General features: G+C 40.1%; 1 protein-coding gene and 1 pseudogene across 8 annotated transcripts in view; one reads left to right on the top strand and one right to left on the bottom strand.

The window, feature by feature from the left end:
- PFKFB1 (6-phosphofructo-2-kinase/fructose-2,6-biphosphatase 1) overlaps nt 1-22,369 on the bottom strand; it is a 58,963-nt gene that overhangs the window by 19,543 nt on the left and 17,051 nt on the right. For all 8 annotated transcript variants that reach the window (XR_006731703.1, XM_045538445.1, XM_045538442.1 and 5 more), the window contains exons 2-6: nt 6,215-6,340; nt 3,813-3,906; nt 2,890-2,956; nt 1,901-1,975; nt 1,344-1,400 (exon numbers count right to left, since the gene is read on the bottom strand). Coding sequence is in view for 7 of the 8 variants with exons in the window: in XM_045538445.1 (XP_045394401.1) it covers nt 1,344-1,400; nt 1,901-1,975; nt 2,890-2,956; nt 3,813-3,906; nt 6,215-6,340 (419 nt within the window). In the remaining variant the exon portion in view is untranslated. The remainder of the gene's footprint in view (nt 1-1,343; nt 1,401-1,900; nt 1,976-2,889; nt 2,957-3,812; nt 3,907-6,214; nt 6,341-22,369) is intronic.
- Nucleotides 19,134-20,007, top strand: LOC123628609 (annotated as a pseudogene).

Here is a 22,369-nt window from a genome sequence, read left to right as displayed (position 1 = left end):
TTTACCATACAGGGAGCTGGAAGGACATTTCTAACATGCACATGTCTGGGTACAGCATTCTTCTACTTAAAACCCTTCCTCATTTCCTCATATATTTTAGGAAAAAGTATTTCATAGGTGGCTCATGGCTTGTCATGATTGAGCCCCAAACTGTCTCTTAATCCTCATATCCCATTGCTCCCCTATTCCTCTACACAGTTTGCTTTAGCTAATCTAAGTTACTTATAGTTCCCCGGGGATGTCATACTTAGTATATGCTATTTCCTTATTTCCCATTCTTCACCTGCCTGCCATATTTCTATGCATTCTTCAATATGCAGCTCAATTATTACCTCCATTGGGAAACCTTCCCTTATATTTACCCCATGCAAGGTTAGATCCTCACCACTGTGCTTCCACAGCCTCCTTTGTTCCTTTATCTCAGCACTGATCTCAGAGTTCTGTCTATATACTTGTCAGTCTCCCTCACTAGACTGTGAGCTCAAGGAAAGGACTCTTGTCTACCCATTTCTCTGTCTCTAATGCACAGAATGGCCCAACCCAAGTGTATAGACAATTTCTATTGAATCAATAAATGGATGGATAGATGGGTGGGTGAAGAGGGAGGAGAGGAACTGAATATGCTCTATGTTCCAGGAGGTAAAAAAAAAAAAGAACCAATGAGTGAAAATTACAGGAAGGCGGATTTCAGCTTGACTGGGCTGCATTTGTTGAAAGCAATGAGCCTCTTGTCATTGCAGGTATAAAAGAAAATCTAGACAAACATTTAGCTGAGTTTTCACATATCTGATGGAGGGTTGAAGGATATGACCTTTAAGGTCTATTCTGTCCCTGAGCTTCAATAATTTGATGAAGTAGGGAACAACAAAATGTGGTGAATGACCTAGTTCTAGACCACATGGCTAGAATCTAATAGCAGTGATAGTTCTGACATGAATTGTGGGGCAGAATAAAGACCATAGGCATTTGAGGCAGATAGCTAAGCCTGAGGTCCAGTCCCACTTCTATTTTTTTCTGGTTGTATGAATCTTTCATAACTCATTTCTCCTCTTAGAACCTCAGTTTCCTCTCTTCAACATAAAAATGATCCCTAACATACAGGTTTGTTGTGAAAAAATAATCAGAGTCAAGCATGGTGCCTGGTGTGCAGTAAGGGCTCTATATACGCTGGCTTCAGTTAATTTCATAGGTTCATTGTGGGCCCTGATGGTCAGGAAATGCTTCCTGTATGAAGTGGGAGGAGGAGCTCAGGGAGGAATACTTCCTTTAATCTCACAGAGGCCTTTTAGGCATGATCCAAGCCTAAGTCAGAGTAAGGGGGAAAGGTAACCGGTGCTCCTTACCCTGATGTTCTCTGCAATGACACCAGGGTCATTACAAATGGACTCGATGAAAAAGACCTATGAGAGAAACAGAAGAGAGATTTCTATCTGGGAATCATATTTATTACGAACCAAACATAGCTTGACCCCTTCTCAATGGCTCTGAGTCATCCCCAGGGGCATCTCTGACAACATAATGTTCACAGGCAGTCCTTTCAGGCTTCTGAGTTTTATGAGGGAGATTGGATCTAAGTTGAATGGCTCTAGATCATCGTTTTGTGTCTTTACTGGATTTCAGTTCTTATATAAGCTTTTTGTAGTGGTCTCTCCACTCCTTCCTCATCATCATCCCCTACAGTGTCAGCCTGTCAGTAGTCATCCTCCATTGCCTAACATGGTATCTCTCCTTTCCTGTTATGCTTTGCTGCTTCTCACTGCATCTTAAAAAGCCAGACAACCAAATTAAAATGTTGAGCCTATGGTAGCTGATTTGGTTGCTCTAAGTCCCCTGCTTTGCCTTTCTTTGGGATTTGTGCCAGATAAGTAGGCTCTAGATAAGAGTGGGAGTATTACTGTACCTTATAACCATGTTCTTTAGCAAATTGCAGAATCATTGACCGTCGTTCTCTGGTAGTGTTGGTGGCATCAAAAACCTAGAGGCAGGTAATGAGATTAGCTTACTCTGAATCTAGTATTGATAGAACCCCTACTTTTTGTCCATCCCTATGCTAAGTGGAGGGATTCCAAAAGGAGGTAGAACTTGAACAGGGTCTTAGAAGACAGGAAAGATTTGGAATTGGCTTATGTCAATTTCACAAGCATTCACTGAGCCCTTACTTTCTGCCCAGAAATGTACTAGACCCTGTGAGTGCAATAAGGCAAGAGGAAAATTGTGGGGTTTTATTAGGATTACTTTATACAGGTAAAGTAATTGAAGCCTAGAAAAAGGACTTTCCTTGACCAAAATCACTGAAAGTTGCTGACAGAGGAGAGCTAGAACTGGTTTTCTCAACTCCTAGGTGAGGCTTCTTCTTTCTTTATCACCTCAGAAGTCCCCATGAACAGGAAACAACTCCCTAACCTTAGCACCTGATAATGCACCATTTGCATATTTGAGGATCTCTTCTCCTTTTAGAATTTGCAAATACTATCCTAAGGGTCTATGAAATTAAATTGACTAGAAGTTTAGGTAAATCTCTAGAACTCAAAAATATTTGTACTGCAGTCTTAAATTCTAGTAGAGTCCTGCTGAATTCTTGAGGGTGGACTAGTAGAGAATAGTGGTTAAGAGTGGAGATTCTGGAGCTACACAACCTGGATTCCACTTCTGGCCCTGTTGGGTACATGACATACTACCTTGGGAAATTATTTAATCTCTCTGTGAGTCATTCTTCTGGGCTCTAAAATGGTATATAATAACAATATCTATCTCACAGGGGAGCGTGAACTTAAATTATTAATACATGCAAAGAACTTAGAACAATGTATGGCATATCATAATGTTCAGTATATATCAGCCATTCTCCATCTCAACAGATACTCAAGGAAAAAATGAAAATTTCTTTACCGCAACGTGACCTTCCTCACGACTGAGATAGTTGTGAACATCCTTCAGGGCTGCCAGGGCGCACTGTCTGAAATAGACCAAGAAAGAAACAGAGACAACCCCTATCCACCAGGATGGGTTTATCTTTCTTTTTCTGTATTGTCTTCTATACCATCTCTCACGTCTTACACTAAATTATTCATCTATTGAACATCCACATAGGGTGTCCTATGTTCTAGATATCATGCCAACCACAGAAGGGTCAAACAGCTCAAAGTAGCTCTATGTGCACAGATCATGGGCAATGTATAAAGTGACATACCCAGGAAAAGTTCAGCAATTTATGGAAGCCATAACACTAAGGGGCTCCAACCCTCGAGCTAATGAAGCTCACATTGAACTGGTTTAGGAACCCAGGTAGAGCCTAGGCATGTGCTCTGAGAAGTAAAAGGCATGCCTGGCATGTGTAACACTGAAAGAATAGGCATGACAGTGGCATTGTATTTGTGCTTTCAGTAAAAATCTCTTCAGTGATTACTTGTTGCTGGGTTCTATGATGAAGGCATAGATCAATAAATGAGCCCCAGGCTCTGTTCTGGAAGTACTCAGAGTCTTATAGGGGAGAAAGACCTAGAGGTTGAATTAATAAGCCTAGGGAGACTAGACTAGGCCAAGCTATTGAGACTCTTCTCTCAAATGCTAAGCTGAGAAGTTTCTATTCTCTCTTGTCAGAAGTAGGAGACTATTAAAGGTTCTTGAGCAAGGGATGGTTGTGACCAGAAATGTGTTTCAAGCAGGATGGTGGAAGGACTGTCCCAACTGCTGTTTGAGATTCTAGAGGGCCTCCTTCCTGGCCCAGATTATTCTGCCCGACTCCCCCAATATCTGAACAAAGGCCTCCATCAGCCAGGGAGCAGCACAGTTCCTAAAATGTTGGTACTTACTTCCTGATAAGTAGGGCTTCCGTGTTGTCTGGGAGAAAGAATTCATAGTTCTTGTAGCTCACTGCCTCTCGTCGATACTGGCCTAAATTAAACACTGAAAGCAGGGAGCGCCAGTGAAGAGGTTGGGAAGATCCCAGTGGCCAAAAAATGTCCTTGCTGGGAGAAACCTCAGAGGTAGAAGAAGGTATAATTTGTAGCTATAAAATGTGCTTGTAAAGCTTCAAATTATGGCTACCAGCTCATTTATTCTTTACAGCAATGCTGTAAGGTAGGGATCACCATTCCTAGTTTACAAATGAGGAAATTAAAGTTCAGAGACAGGAAATAATTTTCATGGTTAATAAATGGGGATCTGGGATTCAAATCCAGGTCTGTGTGGCTCTAAAGCAGGTAGTCTTTCCACTATTCATAAATCACAATCCTTTAATGCCCTACTCCAGTGGAAAGATGAAGAAACTGAAATGTAGGGAGTAAAATCATTCACTAAGGGTTAAACAGTGAGTGAGCTGGTGACAAATACAGACTGGGTCTCTGGACTCCTAGACCAATGTTATTTTATTTTTCTATATCATGAGGGAGAAGCCAAATCTAAATCTCTAGGCCATGTTTTCCCACCTGTAATGGTGAAAAACCAGAGAGGAGGGAAGGAAAGAGCAAGAAAGGGGATAAGCAGCCAAAGAAGTAATATTTCATTCATTCACCCAACAAATACTTTTTGATGCCTACTCTGTGAAGCAGATTTTGAGTCCTTGGTCTCAGAGATTAACCAGATCTTCATGATAGGGCCCTCAAGGAGCTCAAAATCCAGCAGCAAGACAGTGAGTAAACCAGTAAACAGAGAGCTCCCACTCACTTTGTTAAGTCCTCTGACAGAGACAATATGGAGCCATGTAAGAGTGAAGGGGAAGGAAAGACTAATACCACTTGGGGTGATCTGAGAAGGTTTCTGGGAGAAAACAGCATTTGAACCACACCTTTTAGGGTAGGCACATTTTATAGGCAGGTATACAGGTGGGAATGGGGAACAAAGGTATTCCTGGTAGAGGAACAACTTGAGCAAAGGTATGGCATTGGAAGAACACAGAGCATGTTTGGCGGATAGTGCATCATCCACTGTGGCCAAGGCCTGAAAGGCTGAAAGGGGTCAATTGTGGAGGGCCTTGAACAGCAGGCTAAGGAGCTTGGATTTAAACCTGCAGGCCAAGGGGACCTTTGGAGACTGCAGGCATGGTCAGCTTTGTGCTTTGAAATATGACTCTGGAAGAGTCTGTGAAAATTGAGTGGAGTGGAGCAGACAGGAAGCAGGGGGATCAAGGCAGAGACCCATCTGCCAGTGTACCATGTACCCCTATACTCAGCAGAGGCTCCTTGGGGTTTTCAGTCCTCCATGAGAGCTGCTCCTTCTCTCCTTCCCTTCTGTCAAAGTCCTATCCTCCTGAAGGACCCAGATCAAATATACCCTATCCAGGAAGCTGTCACTGCCTTCCAGTTGGTAAATCCCTCTGTAAGCCCTCTTAGCACACTGTTACTGCTCTAGGATTCCTAGAAGATGTGAGATATTCTTATGCATGACAGAGGGGTTGAGAACTCTTCAAGGACAAGGCATAAATCTCATCCATTTTTATGTTCCCAATGCCTAGTATGGGTTTTAGCACATAGAAAAATCATTGGAAAACTCTTTGCCAGTGAATCAGATAAAGAGAATGTAGATGAAAGGAAAGAAGAAATGGGAAAGAGAAAGGAGAAGACTTGGAGATTGGGAGGGAGGGAGGGAAGGGGGAAGATAGATAGGATGTGGGTATGGGCAAGGAAGAGAAGAAGAGAAAGAGAATGAAGAAAAGGAGAGTACAGGAACAATATGGGATTCTTTTCTCTTTCCATCAGTAGAGCCATGCATCAGACCTGGCACAGTGAGTGTCATGCTTGGAATCAAACAGACTTGGATTCATATCCTGGTTCTGCCATATGCCTTAGACAAGGCATTTCAACTCTTGGGCTTTAATTTCCTCAACCTATGAAATGGTGAAGAAATGTTAATGCTAATAAAAGTAATATTGGTGTTGCAATAATAGTAATGGTAATAAAAATAGTATGTTACTCATAGGATTGTTTTGAGGTCATGGAACTTCTTGAGAGCAGATGTTTAATCTTAGAACTAGTTTTTCCTATGCCTAGCACCCATCATGGTATTGGACATAGAGTATGTACTCAAGAAACTATAAAATGTAAAAGAATGTACTGGTAGTGGTAGTAGTAATAGTAAAAGTGGTAGCAATAGTCCTAATCTTGGTAATAATGATGATGCAGCATTTCTGGTACAGAGGACTTTGGCTTGCTACCTTACTTGGTTTTCAGCCAGTGACTTGTAGGGGGCTATAGAATAAAGGATTTCAGAGACATACCTTTAGTTGGTGTTCCTATCCAGTTGAGATATCGTGTGAGCTTCGTGGAGATGTAAGTCTTGCCTCGAGCTGGTAAACCCACCATGATCACCATCGTGGGGGAATTGGTAAACTGGGGTATGGATGCTGGAAGACAAACAGTGAGCCTCAAAAGCTTATCCCCAGATTCATATGATCTGGTATTATCTCACAGATGTAGAGTTGGAAAGAGCATCTCTCCCACCATTACAATAAAAAAAAAAGCTGGGAAACTGAAAATTAAGGACTTGTCTTGAACTCATCATGAAACTGAGGTTGCAGTGCAAAAAGCTAACCCCAAACATCTAGAAACAGACATCTGCAGGGAGCCACAGGACCCAGGCATTTGCTTACCTGGTGCATATATTGCTGAACAACATATAAACTCAAGAAGATTCAACTAAAAATGATTAATGAATTGCTAAAGGCTGGTTGCAGGCTAGTGTGAGAATATGAAGCCAGTAGGGGCTACTTGAGAATGTGAAGCCAGTAAGGGGTGGCAGACACAGGCAGTTTTGCACCTTTTTGCAGAATTTTCCTCCAGGAATTCCACCAGATGCTGACAGGGAAGACTGAGAAGAATGCTGACGAAAATATTCTGTAGCTCTGGTTTGGAGGAAACAACAGAACAGTAGCCCTTACCGAAATTCTACCCAGATCTATTCAGGGAGAAAGTCAACAAAAACTATAGCTTGAGCACACTGGTGGAAACTCACTGCATCTGGCAGAGCAGAATGCCCAGCACCACTGAAAATCTGCCCAAATCAATTGACCCTATCTCCCTTAAGGGGAAAAAAGTCCTAATCTTCAGAAGGAAGAGTAACAGAAACTCAGGGCACTGGTAGAAACTCACTGCAGATGAGGGAGAAAATAGAAAAAAAAAAAACATTCTAACCCAGGAGGGGCAGGAAAATGCACTAGGCCTACCATTACATTTGGAGGAGGGGCAGGAAAACTTGTAAAGGTCACACCTCCAGCACTCAGGGCAAGCCTGCCTAAGACTGAGATGTAATCAGAATAGCATAGAATGTCCCTGGTACCTTATTCCCCACTACCAGGTTAAAAAGCATCAGTAAAAATAATAATGGAATTCATCTATAAGAGATGAAATAGATTCTCTCCAGGAGGCAGCACAAAAGGAAGAGTCAAGGTAAGAAAAAAAGTCTGAAAAGACAAAGCATCCATCAGGACCAGACTCGGTTATGACATAGATGTTGGAAATATCAGACAGGGAATTTAAAATAGTTACAATTAATATGTTAAGGCTCTATTAGAAAAGGTAATCATGCAAAATCAGATAGGTAATTTTAGCATGAAAATTACATCCATGGGGATGGAAAGTATAAGAAAGAATCATATATGAATGCAAGGGAAAAATCACAGTAACAGATCTGAAGAATGTCTTTGATGTGCTTATCAGAAGACTCAGTACAGCTGAGGAATCAGTGAACTTGAAGATAGGTCAATTGAAATCACACAAACTGAAATGCAGAGAGAGAAAAGGAGTAAAAAAAGAAAACAGAAAAAAAATCCAAGAACTGTGGGACAGTATCAAACAGCATAATATATGTGTACTTAGAACACAAGAAGGGGAAGAAAGAGAGGATAGGGCAGAAGAAATATTTGAAGAAATAATGACCAAAATTTTCCAAAATTAATGATTGACACCAAACCTCAGATCCAAACAGCTCACAGAACACCTATCAGGGTAGATACTAAAAACAAACAAATGAAAAACCACAGCCAGACATATTAAATTCAAATTTCACAAAATCAGGACAAAAAATCTTTAAGGCAGCCAAGAAGGAGAGGCTGGGTGGGGAATACCTTACCTACAGACAAACAAAGAGAATTATACTAGATTTCTTGTTAGAAACCACATAAGCAAAAAGACAGTAAGATGAAACCTTTAAGGTGCTGAAATAAAAAATGCCAATCCAGAATTCTAAATTCTGCAAAAAATATCCTCAAAAGTGAGGCAAAATACTTTCCAGACAAACAAAAACTGAGGAAATTAATTATTATCAGACCTGCCTTACCAGAAATATTAAAGGAAATTCTTTAGGCAGGAAATTCTATAATTCAGAAAATTAGGTCTACATAATTAAAGGAAGAGTGTTGCAAAAGGAATAAATGAAGGTAAATATAATTTTTTATTTTTCATATTTTTAATTGTTCTAAAACATAACTGACTGTTTAAAGCAATAATAGTAACAATGTATGTGTATTTAGAGTGTATGTAAAAATGTAATGGAATACAACAACTAATGACACAAGGAATGAGAGCAAGGAATTGGGAATATTTGTTACAAGGTACTTACACTACATGTGAAACAGTATAGTGTTATTTGAAGGTGAACCAAAATTATCTAAAAATGTGCACTATAAACTCAAAGGGAACCATTAAAAACATGAAAAATATATTTAAATGATAAGTAAATATAGGAGATAAAATAGGATCATAAAAAGGATCAAATAAAGTGAGAAAAATCAGAAAAAAGGGAAAACAGAAACAAAGTACAAATACAATAAATAGAAAACAGCAAGAACAAATACAGTATATTTTAATCCAACTATATTGACGGTCACTTTAAATGTGAATTGCCTAAACATTCTCTTTTTTATTTCAAAATATTATAGAGTACAAATGTTTTTGTTAGATGTATCAATTTTGGTATGCTTGAGTCAGGGTTATAAGTGTGCCCATCACCTGGATACTGTTCATTGTACCTTTTAGGTAGGTTTTTGCCCATCCCCCGCTCCCCTCTCCCCACTGCTTGATTTCCACTGAGTTCTACTTTCCTCTGTGCATATGTGTGCTCATTATTAGTTCCAATTTAATAGTGAGTACATGTAGTGTTTGTTTTTCCATTCTTGCAATGCTTCACTTAGGGGTATGGTCTCCAGTTCCATCCAAATTATTACAAAAGGCCTTAATTCATCTTTCTTCATGGTGGAGTAGTATTCCACAGTATACATATACCATATTTTGTTAATCCACTCGTATATTGATGGGCACTTGGGTTGATTCCACATCTTTGCAGTTGTGAACTGTGCAGCAATGAATATTCAAGTGCAGGTATCTTTTTGATAAAATGACTTCTTTTCCTTTGTGTAAATATCCAGTAGTGGGATTGCTGGATAAAATGGGAGGTCTATTTTTAGTTCTTTGAGGAATTTCCATATTACTTTCCATATAGGTTGTACTAGTTTGCAGTCTCACCAACAGTGTAAAAGTGTTCCTTTCTCTCTGAATCCATGCCAGCATCTATTGTTTTTGGACTTTTTAATAAGAGCCTTTCTAACTGAGGTAAGTTGACATCTCATTGTGCTTTTAATTTACATTTCTCTGATAATTAGCAACATTGAGCATTTTTCATATGCTTACTGGCCATTTGTCTATCTTCCTTTTAAAAGCTTCTGTTCATGTCTTTTGCCCACTTTTTAATGGGGTTGTTTGTTTTTTCCTTGCTGATTTGCCTGAGTTCTTTGTAGATTCCAGTTATGAGCCCTTTTTCAGATGTATAGCTTGCGAATATTTTCTCCCATTCTGTAGGTTGTCTATTTGCTCTGTTGATTATTTCCTTAGCTGTGCAGAAGCATTTTAATTTAATCGAGACCCATTTATTTATTTCTGTTGTTCCTGTGATTGCCTTTGAGGTCTTCATCATAAATTCTTTCCCTAGCTCAATGTCTACAGGAGTGTTTCCAATATTTTATTCTAGAATTCTTATAGTTTCATGTCTTAGCTTTAAGTCTGTAATCCACCGTGAGTTGATTTTTGTGAGAGGTGAGAGGGGTGGATCCTGTTTCAGTCTTCTACATGTGGCTATCCAATTTTCCCAGCACCATTTATTGAATAAGGATTCTTTTCCCCAGTGTATATTATTGTCTGCTTCGTCAAAGATCAGTTGGCTATATGTGGACAGTTTTATATATGAGTTTTCTGTTCTGTTCCATTGGTCTGTGTCTCTGTTTTTGTGCCAATACCACACTGTTTTGGTTACTATATAGCCTTGTATAGTTTGAAGTCTGGTAATGTATTATCTCCAGATTTGTTACTTTTACTAAAGATTGATTTGGCTATTTGAGCTCTTTTCTCGTTCCAAAGGAAGCATAGCATTATTTTTTTCTAGATCTGTAAAATATGGCATTGGTATTTTAATGGAAATTTTGTGAAATCTGTAAATAACTTTGGTTAGTATGGACATGTTTACAATGTTGATTCTACTGATCCATGAGCATGATACGTTTTCCCATTGGTTGGTGTCATCTGCAATTTATTTTCTCAGTGTTTTATGGTTCTCTTTATAGAGATCATTCACCTCTTTGGGTAACTGTACCCCTAGGTATTTTACTTTCTCTGTAGCTACTGTGAATGATATTGAGTCTTTGATTTGACTCTCACCTTGTCTTTTATTGGTGTATAGGAATGCTACTGATTAGTGTACACTGATTTTTGTAATCTGAGACTTTGCTGAATTTATTTATCAATTCCATGAGTCTCTTGCTGGAGTCTTTGGGTTTTCAGATATAAGATCACATCATCAGCAAAAATCAAGACTTTGACTTCCTCTTTCCTAATTTAAATATCCTTTATTTCTTTTTCTTGCCTGATTGCTCTGGCTAGGATTTCCAGCACTATGTTGAATAGAAGTGGTGACAATGGGCACCTTTCTCTTCTGCCCATTCTCAGTGGGAATGCTTTAAACTTTTCTCCATTCAGTATGATGTTGGCTGTGGGTTTGTCATATATGGCTTTTGTAATCTTGAGATATGTTCCTCCTATGCTGAGTTTGTTGAGGGTTTTTATCATGAATGGGCACTGACTTTTGTTGACTGCTTTTTCTGTATTTATTGAGATGATTATATGGTCTTTGTTTTTGCTTCTATATATGTGGCGAATCACATTTATTGATTTATGTATGTTGAACCATTCTTGCAACCCTGGGATGAAGCCCACTTGGTCATGGATTATTGTTTTGATGTGCTGTTGAACTCAGTTTGCTAGTATTTTACTGATGATTTTTGCATCTACGTTCATGAGGGATATTGGTATGTAGTTTTATTTTTCTGTTGCGTCCTCTCCTGGCTTAGGTATCAAGGTGATACTGGCTTCACAGAATGAGGTGGAGAGGAATCGCTCCTTCTTGATGCTATGGAATAATTTCTGCAGTATGGGTACCAAATCTTCTTTTTAGGTCTGATAAAATTCAGCTGTGAATCCATTTGGTCCAGGGCTTTTTTTTTTTTTTTTTGGAAGATTTTTTTTTATTACTGCTTCAATCTCACTGCTCATTATTGTTCTGTTCAGGAGTTCTATTTCTTCCCAATTGAGTCTTAGGAGGTTGTGTATTTCCAGGACTTTGTCCATTTCCTCTATGTTTTTGAGTTTATGTGCATAGAGATTTTCACAGTATTCATAGACGATATTTTGTATTTCTGTGGTATCAGTTGTATTATCTCCTTTTTCACTTCTGATTGAGCTTATTTGGATCCTTTCTCTTCTATTCCTGGTTAATCTAGGAAGAGGTCTATCAATTTTTTTTATCTTTTGAAAGAACCAACTTTTTGTTTCATTGATCCTTTGTATTTTTTTTTATTTTCAATTTCATTTAGTTCTGTTCTGATCTTAGTTATTTCTTTTCTTTGGCTTGCTTTGGTTTGGTTTGCTATTCCTTTTCTAGTCCCTTGAGAAATGCCATCAGATTGTTAATTTGTGATATTTCTGTCTTTTTGAGGTAGGCATTTAAGGCTATGTATTTTCTCCATAGGACTGCTTTTGCTTAATCCCACAGATTTTTGATAGCTATGTCCCCTTTGTCATTCAGTTCGAGGAATCTTTTGATTTCCATCTTATTGACCCCATAATCATTCAGCAATAGGTTGTTTTATTTCCATGACTTTGGGTAGAATTGAGTGTTTTTCTTGGAGTTGATTTCTCATTTTATTCCACTGTGGTCTAAGAAGATACATTGTATGATTTCTATTTTTTTAAATTTGTTGAGACATGTTTTGTGACTTAAAATATGATCAGTCTTGGAGAATGTTCCATGTGCTGATGAGAAGAATGTATATTCAGTAGTTTGGGGATAAAATGTTCTGTAAATATCTGTTAGGACCATTTGTTCTAGAGTCCTGTTTAAGTCCAGTTTTCTTTATTTATTTTCTGCTTGATCTGTCCAGTTCTCTCAGTGGAGTGTCAAAGTCCCCAGCAATTATAATATGATGTTGCTGTTTATCTCTTTGCTTAGATCTAGTAGGGTTTGCTTTATGAATTTGGGTACTCCTGTGTTAGGTACATAAATATTTAGGATTGTTATGTCTTCTTGTTGAATTTCTCCCTTTACCATCATATTAATATAATGACCATCTTTGTCTTTCTTTACTATTGTTGATTTAAAGTCAATTTTATCTGATATGAGAATGGCTATACCTGCTCTCTTTTGGTTTCCATTTGTGTGGGATGTTTTTTTCTATCCTTTCACATTGAGCCTGTGTACATCCTTGTGGCTTAGATGTGTCTCCTGAAGGCATAAGATAGTTGGGTTATGTCTTTTCATACATTTAGCCAGCCTATGTCTTTTAAGTGGTGTATTCAAACTGCTAACCTTGAGAGAGAATTGATAATGTGGAATGCTGTTCTGTTCATCATGTTGGTTAGTGGTACCTTATTGCTTCATTTCCCTTTTTGTGCTATTTTATAAGAGTTGTGAGCTTTAGCTTTTTTCAGTGGTTTTATACTCTTGCGTATCTATTCTGCTGATTCATGTATAATGCAGTTCTAAGTATTTCCTGCAGTGCAGGTCTGGTCATGGCAAATTCCCTCAGTGTTCGCTTGTCTGGTAAAGACTTAATTTCTCCATCAATTGTGAAACTTAGTTTTGCAGGATACAATATTCTAATCTGGCAGTTGTTCTGTTTAAGAAGATTGAAGATGGGGTCCCGCTCCCTTCTGGCTTACAGGGTTCCACTGAGAACTCTGCTGTTAGCCTGATGGGTTTCCCTTTGTAGGTAAGTTGTTGCTTGCATCTAGCTGCTTGTAGAATTTTCTCCTTCATTTTGACTTTGGCCAGGTTAATTACTGTGTGTCTTGGAAATGTTCTATTTGCTATGAATCTTCCTGGAGTTCAATGGCCATCGTGTATCTGGATGCCTGTATCTCTGGTGGTACTAGGGAAGTTTTCCTCAATAATTCCCTCAAATAGATTTTCCATGCATTTAGCTCTTCTTCTCCCTTGAGAATATCTATAATTCATATGTTAGTTCACCTCACATAGTCCCATATCTCTCTGAGTGATTGTTCCACCTTTTTTGTTTTCTTCTCTGCCTCTTTAAATGACTGCATTAGCTCAAGAGCCTTGTTTTCAAGCTCTGAGATTCTTTCTTCTCCTTGGTTTAGTCTGTTGATGATGTTTTCTGCTGTGTTCTGAAATTCCCTAAATGACTCTTTCATTTCTTTGAGTTCTATTATATCCTTCCTTATGTTGTCTAACTCTTTAGTGACTTTTTCATTAATTTCCTGAAATTTTTTTTGACTTCTTTTTGTTGGTTTTCAACTTTCTCTTCAATTCCATTTATCTTATTTGCCATCCATGTTATGAACTCCATTTCTGTCATTTCAACAATTTCCTTGTAGTTTGGGTTCACTACTGCGGCTCCATTGTGGTCCCTTGGGGGTGTTGATCTGTTTTGGTTTTTCATGTTGCCAGTGTTCTTTTGCTGGTTTCTTCTCATCCGAAACCTCTTTTCTCGACTCAGGGATAATAGGTTTGCAGGACACTTGTTCTTTGCTAGGAATTCTCCTGCTTAATTAGAAGGGCAGGTTCCTAAATGGTGCTTTTTTCCCCTACTCTGGAATGTTGACTCAGCAGGGGAGGGGCGTGTGCACTAGAAGCCTGTAATGCAGCTGTTCTGATTTGATCTGTTCACCTGTAATTTCCTCTGTTCAAGCCTGTGCTGGATGCTATTTGTGCTGGGTGTTGGGCTGTTCACCAGATAGCCATAGGATGTTTGAGTTGGAAGCTGGGAAGACCCTCTTCACTAAGGCTGGCATTGTGGGGATTGCTCTGCCCGGGGTCTCCCTGCAGAGGTGATAGTGGCAGCTGGGTGAGGCTATCCAGGCAGTGGTTGTGAGTTCCTGGGCTGTGGGTGTTTTCTCAAACCAGGTCCCAGTGTACTCACGGCTTGAGGCTGGAGGGTCCCTGGCAGGGCATTGGACTTTGGAGCAGTTCTTGCAACAGTGATGGAGGATCCAGGCTGTCTTGGGGCACAGGTGTAGCGCTAGAATCTCAGGGTGGTGTCCCTGGCCTGGCAGATGCTCTGGAGCCACAGAGGTGGAGCCTTAGGCTCTGGTGTGAGAGTCTCCAATCAGAGACTGGGGAGAAGCCAGAAGCAGGGCTTCTGAGCAGGGCCTTAGAGCCAGGAGCAGGTCCATGGGGGCCATGGGGCTGATCCGACCTGGAGAGCGGGGTCAGGTATGAGGAGGCAGCAGGCAGCTGGGACCTGGAGGGCAGAGGTGGGGCCAAGCAGGTGGCAGGCTGTTTTGTAGGCTCGGGGACTGGATGCCAAATCAAGTGGGTGGAGGTTGGTTCTAGTAGCCAGGGACCACAGAGTTCTCCCTGCACCCCCGGGACCTACTGAAGTAGTCGCCCAAAGCCTCCCAGGTCAGTGCTCATGTGCTCAGATCCCATTGCATTGTTGAGGAAGGGCTGTTGGCTTCCAGTCACTGAGTGCAACTTAGAGGAGCCTCCCTTTGGTCTGCTCCCTCCCCAGCCCAGTGGGGGCAATATGCAGGCTGCAGCCGCAAAGCCGAGTCCCGTGCCAACCTGGCATCATGCACCTGAGAGCTCAGGATAGCTTTAGCTGCTGCCCAATCCCCACCACACCTGTTGTCTGGTGCAATGACTCTGCACAAACTCTAGGCAGGCCCCCAAACTGTGGCAGCAGAGAGCAGCCTCTCACAACTCAGCCACAGTGCCTGCAGGGTGAGCATGGTGCCCCAGCAATCTATCCTGTTAATCTTTCCCACGCGTGGTTTGATACTATCAAATGTATCGCTCTGTCACCTTTTTTTTCCATACTGAGAGTCCTGTGCTGCTTCTCTGTGATTTCACAATGTTTCTTCCAAGAATAGCTATCCGTAGGTAGGCATCTGCTTCTTATTTATTCTTCTTTCCTTGGGAGCTGTGGGTATGCAGGCTGCTTCTAATCTGCTATTTTTTTCCCTTCCTGATGTCTCCTTCTAATGGTGGCTTCAGGATAAACTCTTCCAGTTGGGGCAGCTGGCCCCCACACCTACTCCTGCCAGCAGCTGAGGAGGAAACTTTCCTTAGGCACAGAGGCATGCTTGTAATTTACTTGGTGCTGTGTCTTCCTTCCCTGCAGTGGTGGCATGTCTGGGACTGGTGGTGTGAGTGGGCCATAGTGGCACTTGCTTGAGGCTCAGGCACAGGTGGTTTCACATGGCTCCACTGTGGATCACTGTTTCCATCCTGCAGCCTGGGGTCCCTGAGATGCTGGCAGCAGCTTTTCCGCTGGGCTCCAAGCCTCTTGGGGGTTGATTTCTACTGAGATCTTGCTCCTTCTTGTTCCACTCTGCAACTTCTTTCCGTGGAATCTCCGGTAGGTTCTGGCACTTTCCCCCCAGAGTTATACCTGAGCTATGTTTTCTTTTTCTTTTTTTTTCAACTAAAACTTTTTCTTCTTTCTGAGACGATTTGGTGATGGCTGTCTCTAGTCAGCCATCTTGTCTCTCCATCTACCTAAACATTCTAGTTAAAGACAGAGCTTGTCAGATAGGATAAAAAAGCAAGACTCAACTACATGTTATTTACAAAACATCTATAGCTGGGTCCAATTCTGGAGCCTTCTTTAGTTAGTGGTTATCTCTCAGTAACTGAAATATAAAACTTTGATAGGTTGCTTGGATGCCAATATGAAAACTGAAAAGTAAATATGGGTAGGCAGATCAGGAAAGAATACCAAAGTTTAAAGTATCACCTAAACAGTTGTGAGTTTAACATTATTATTTTCCATTTCAGTATTCTGAACCTGAATTTAATATGGTTTAATATCCAAAAGTGAGCATTGTTCAGCAGACAGGAGAGGCCTTGTAGTTTTGGCTCAAGGAATGGAAATGAGAACTAAAGTTCAGAGACAGTGGGGGAACTCCCTTGGGTTTTTATTTACTCAACTTCTTCTTTGGTTCCACAGTGGAGGCAGCAAAGGTGGCCTAGAAGCAAGAATGGCCAGAATGGGAGCCTTTAGGAATCAAAACTCTGTGGTATGAGGTCCTTCCTCTAGGTGAAGCCACCATGTCAAGAGGACACAACTACACTTCATGCTAGTTTCTTTCTTTCTTTCTCTCTCTCTCTCTCTCTCTCTCCCTCTCTCCCCCCACTCCTCTCTCTCCCTCTTCCTGCAACTTGCCCCTGGAAGTGGCACAACCATGACAGTGGGTAGGACAGAAAATGGGAGCCCAGGGAACTGGAAAGTACTGAGAAGATAAGAGAGAGGGAAGAGTTTTGAAAATCAACAGCAAAAAGTTGATTTTAACTGGAGCTTACCTCTGACCCGTGAGTGCTTTGATCCTAATCAGCATACCAAAGATTTGGAAACTCGACTAGCAAGTATACCTCCACCCAAGTCCAAGACTGACCACTAGGTGGTACACATGCAGGATATACCTTAAATAGTACTGCAAAAGGCTTGAAAACTGAACTGATGTTGGACCACAATACACAAAAGGCTAAAAGTAAACTATCAGCCTTCTCCATAGGATATAAACAAGATTCAGAATCTTGAAACAATACAATGTCCAGGATACAAACTAAAATCAATCAGCATGTAAACAATCATGAAAATTTCAATTTACATGGAAAAAAGCAATCAACAGATATGAATGATGAGATGATAATAGAATTAGTTTAAATTATCTATTATAAAAATGCTTTAATAAGCAATAAAAAATTATATTGAAACAAATATTAAAAATAGAAAACTTTAACAAAGAAATAGAAGATACAAATAAGAATCAAATGGATATTTTGAACTGAAAAATATAATAACTGAAATTAAAAATATCAGGAATGAAAGAAGAGATACTAACTTCATATATATTAAAATGATAATAAGGGTAAATAATGACCAACTCTAAGTGCATAAATTTGACAACATAGATGAAATGGACAAATTCCTTAAAAAGCGCAAACTGCCAAAACTCATCCAAAATAAAATAGGCAACCTAAATTCTTCTATAACTATTACTGAAATTGAATTTGTAATTAAAAATCCTCCAAAAAATATCCCCAGGTCCAGATGGTTTCATTGAAAAATTTTACCTTACATTTAGAGAAGAAATAGCACCAGTTCTATGTAATCTCTTCACAAAACTAGAAGACAAGAAAAAACTTACTCTGTGAGGCCAGCATTACTCTGACACCAAAGCCAGAAAAAAAAAAATGGTACAAAAAGAACTACAAATCAATATCCCACATGAACATAGACATAGAACCCGCAAAAAAATGGCAAATCAAATTTAGCCATATATAAAATAAATAATATACCTCAAGTACTTAAATATATGAAAATCAATCAAAGTAGTCCATCCTAAATAAGTAAAACCCCATGCTATAACTTAAATGTGTCCTCCAAAGTTCATGAGTTGGAACTTAATCCCCAATGCAACAGTGTTGAGAGGTAGGACCTTTAATAGGTGATTAGCTCATGAGGGGTCTGTCCCCATGAATGGATTAATGGCATTATGTCTGGAGTAGGTTAGTTAACTCAGGAGAGGGTTCCTGATAAAAGAATGAGTTTGGCCCCCTTTCTCTCTTGCACACATTCTCTTCCTCTTGCTTTCTTTCTCACTCTTCCCTAGCATGTGTGCTTTCTTGCCGTTCTGTCTTTCCCCATGGGATAGTGCAGCAAGAAGGCCCTCACCAGATGTAGCCAGTTGATCTTGGACCTCCCAACCTCCAGAACTGTAAGAAATAAATCTCTGTTCTTTATAAATCACATAGTCTGTGGTATTATGTTATAGCAGCAGAAAACAGATGAAGACACCTCATATTATATCAACAGATGAAAAAAAACTTTTGACAAAATACAACATCCCTTCATGATGAAAGTCTCAGCAAACTAGGTAAGAATATAAGGGAGCTTCCTCAGCCAGACAAAGGATATTTACAAAATCCTACAGCTAACCTACTTTATGTTAACAGACTAAATGCTTTCTCCCTAACATCAGGAACAAGGCAAGTTTGTCCACTCTCACCATTCCTACACAACATAGTACTGAAACTCCTAGTCAATACTGTAAAGCAAAAATGGAAATAAAAGGCACTACAGATTATAAAGGAAGAAATAAAACCATCCCTATTCACAGACAACACGATTGCCTATGTAGAGAACCCCAGGAAATGTACTTTAAAAACCCTCCTAGAACCAATAGGTGAGTTATCAAGTTCTCAGGATGCAATGTCAACACATAAAAGTCAATCATATTCCTATATACAATCGATAAACAATTCAAAACCAAAATTTAGAAAAACACATTTAAAATAGCTCTAATAAGATAAAATAGGTAAAACACTAACAAGACATGTACAGGACCTGCAGGCTGAAAACTACAAAATGCTGTTGAAGGAAGTCAAAGAACTAAATAAATACATAAACAAAACTGTCCCCAGGGCGGGGAAAGGTCTCACTCTGGCGCGCACTCCCTCGCAAAGGGTTAATTTTCCAATCGCACGAGGGGGAGGAGATTTCCCTGTAGACGAGTAAAAAGGGTGATGGACAAACATGCAGGCACTAAGACCGCAAGACATTCATTCCCTCCCACGGTGGATACGCGCCGGGAGGAGCGGAGCCCCAGAGCGAGGAGCTGGGAGCTGAGAACACGTAGCGACTCCGAAGATCAGCCCCAATGAACATGTTAGTGTTGACTTTACAAGAATATGAATTCGAAAAGCAATTCAACGAGAATGAAGCCATCCAATGGATGCAGGAAAACTGGAAAAAATCTTTCCTGTTTTCTGCTCTGTATGCTGCCTTTATATTTGGTGGTCGACACTTTAATGAACAAACGGGCAAAATTTGAACTGAGGAAGCCATTAGTGCTCTGGTCTCTGACACTTGCACTCTTCAGTATATTAGGTGCTCTTCGAACTGGTGCTTACATGCTGCACATTTTGATGACCAAAGGCCTGAAGCAGTCAGTTTGTGACCAGGGTTTTTACACTGGACGGGTCAGCAAATTCTGGGCTTATGCATTTGTGCTAAGCAAAGCACCCCAACTAAGAGATACAATATTCATCATTCTAAGGAAGCAGAAGCTCATCTTCCTGCACTGGTACCACCACATTACTGTGCTCCTGTACTCCTGGTATTCCTACAAAGACATACATGGTTGCCGGGGGAGGCTGGTTCATGACTATGAACTACGGCGTGCACGCAGTGATGTACTCGTACTATGCCTTGCGGGCGGCAGGTTTCTGCATCTTCCGGAAGTTTGCCATGTTCATCCTTGTCCCAGATCACTCAGATGCTGATGGGCTGTGTCATTAACTACCTGGTCTTCTACTGGTTGCAGCATGACCAGTGCCACTCTCACTTTCAGAACATCTTCTGGTCCTCACTCGTGTACCTCAGCTACCTTGTGTTCTTCTGCCATTTCTTCTTTGAGGCCTACATCGGCAAGATGAGGAAAACAGCGAAGGCTGAATAGTGTTGGAACTGAGGAGGAAGCCATAGCTCAGGGTCATCAAGAAAAATAATAGACAAAAAAAAATGGCACAAGGAATCACATTTGGTGCAGCTAAAACAAAACAAAATCATAGGAGCAGACACAAACCCAAGGCAGCTTAGGGATAATTAGGTTGACTTAACCCAGTAAGTTTATGATCGTTTCCGGGTGAGGACTCACTGAGTGCACCTCCATCTCAAAGCACTGCTACTGGGAGGCCACATCCCCTCTTTACCTGACCCCTCTAGGACCAAGGAGAACAAACGGGAGCCAGAGGCAGAGAGAGAGTAATGGAAGGCCAGCGAAGGCTGTTAACACGATAGCAAAAGATGTCTTTACCGAGTGTCTTATTTCTCTAAGGATGAAAGAATTTTATTTAAAAATGCGAGCACATACACACACAATCCTTTCTGATCTTTACTGACACCAAACTGCAGCCAACAGAAAAGATACAAATGAAAGAGATACAGGGGATGTGTCTAGAACAATAACGCTTTTGCAGAAATTAAGGCCTTTTTAAAGAAAGGTGAGTTGTTGTAGCCCCATCAGAAAAGATGTCTTAATCATCCCTTATGAAAACAGATGTAAACAATTATATTTCAACTGAAAAAAAAAAAGATGGATATTCACTGCATAGCTTCAGGCTAGTGAGTTTGCCAAAACCAAACGAGGCACAGGAGTCTCCCAAGGGTCTTCCTGGGAGGATGGACACAGTGCAGCCCGGGTCCCAGGGGGCAGCTCCAACCCAGGGCACTTCTGACAGCGGAACTGTGATTTCTAGTCTTAAAACGAGATAGGAAGAATGATAAGTTGCCCGCAGGCTTTTGAACAGAAGAGGAAATACAGAATCAAAAAGATTTTAAAAAATGCAACCAAACGATTTGCAAATGGATTTTGTACTACCTGAAAAAGGCCCAGCCAGGTACCACTGCTGGGCTGGGGAGACAGGTGAGCCGGCCATTGCGTCCGTAGACGACACGGACACCTCTCCCTATGTGACTTCACATAAGACTCCTGACTTTCCAAATGAAACCCTGTGGGACAGTATATTTTCTATATTTTTGTGAATTTCAAAAAGAAATCTGCAGGACTCTTCCTGACACTGGGCGAGCACTGTGTTTCTGAATCCTCTGCATTTGCCGCCAAGCAGTGCAGAGGTGTCTAAAGTGCCCTCTGCTGGCCGCATAGAGGTACTTCAGCAAACACTCATGGCAAGTTTGGCTGAAGACAGTTGACAACCAAGGGCCCCCTATAGACTTACCTCAACCCACCCCCAAATTTTAAATGACATAAAATACTTGTCATACTTCCTTTAGCCAAATCAGAAGATATCCATCCAGCTTCAAGTCAGCTTCAGAAATTTTTTTAAAAGGGACTTTCTGGAACTCAAAAATCAATTTATTAAGAGCCATATTGTTTTAAAAAAACAAACAAACAAAAAAGCTAGGTCATATTATCTGTGATATTTCAGTCCTTTACAAGCCAAATAAACGTGTCAATGTTCCTAGTGTTTCAAAGAAGCAACTCTTGTAAAGTTGTTCAATGTGACATCATAGTATTAATATTATAATTGGTTAAGTAGCTTAATGATTAGGCAAACTAGATGAAAGGTTAGGGGCTATTCTACAGCATAGATTATACACACACAGCCACACATACGCGCACACAGATGTGGGATACACTGAACTTCAAATCCCAAATGAATAGAAACATTTTCTGGCTAGCAGAAAAAGAAATGGTTGTTTTATCTTTCTTGCTTTATTTGAGTGTGTACAGTAAAAGGGATTTTTCAAATTATTTTTATATTGTTTTAGCTTTAAAGTGTGCTGTCATTAATGAAACAGCTGCTCTGCTTTTCCGTCAGAGATGGCAAGAGCTTTTTCCAGCATCTCGTTTCTGTGTAGAATTTAAAAAGAATAAAGTTTTATTCCATTCTGTGTGAATGGCTGGAAAATGAACGAAAGAAAAAGAACTAAATAAATAGAAAGACATACTCTGTCCATGGATTAGAAGACTCAACATGGTAAAGATGTCCATTCTTTCCATAGTGACCTATAGATTTAACACAATACCAATAAAAAATACTACAAGATTTTTTTTTAGATATTGACAAGCTGATTCTATATGCAAGGGCTAAGGAACTTGAATGGTTAAAATATTTGCAAAATAAAAATAATGTTGGAAAAATCTCACTACATGATTTGGAGACTTACTATAAAGTTACAATATATAGGACAGGGTGGTATTGGCAAAAGGATAGCCATATAGAGCAACAGAATAGAATAAAGAGCCCAGAAATAGACCCACTCAAATACAGTCAACTGATTTTGGACAAAGGTACGGAGGCAATCCGATGGAGAAAATCGTCTTTACAATAAATGGTGCTCAAA

Source organism: Lemur catta, chromosome X (assembly GCF_020740605.2).
Source record: "Lemur catta isolate mLemCat1 chromosome X, mLemCat1.pri, whole genome shotgun sequence".
NCBI classification, from domain to species: Eukaryota; Metazoa; Chordata; class Mammalia; order Primates; family Lemuridae; genus Lemur; species Lemur catta.
This window is presented reverse-complemented; position numbering and strand designations above follow the sequence as displayed.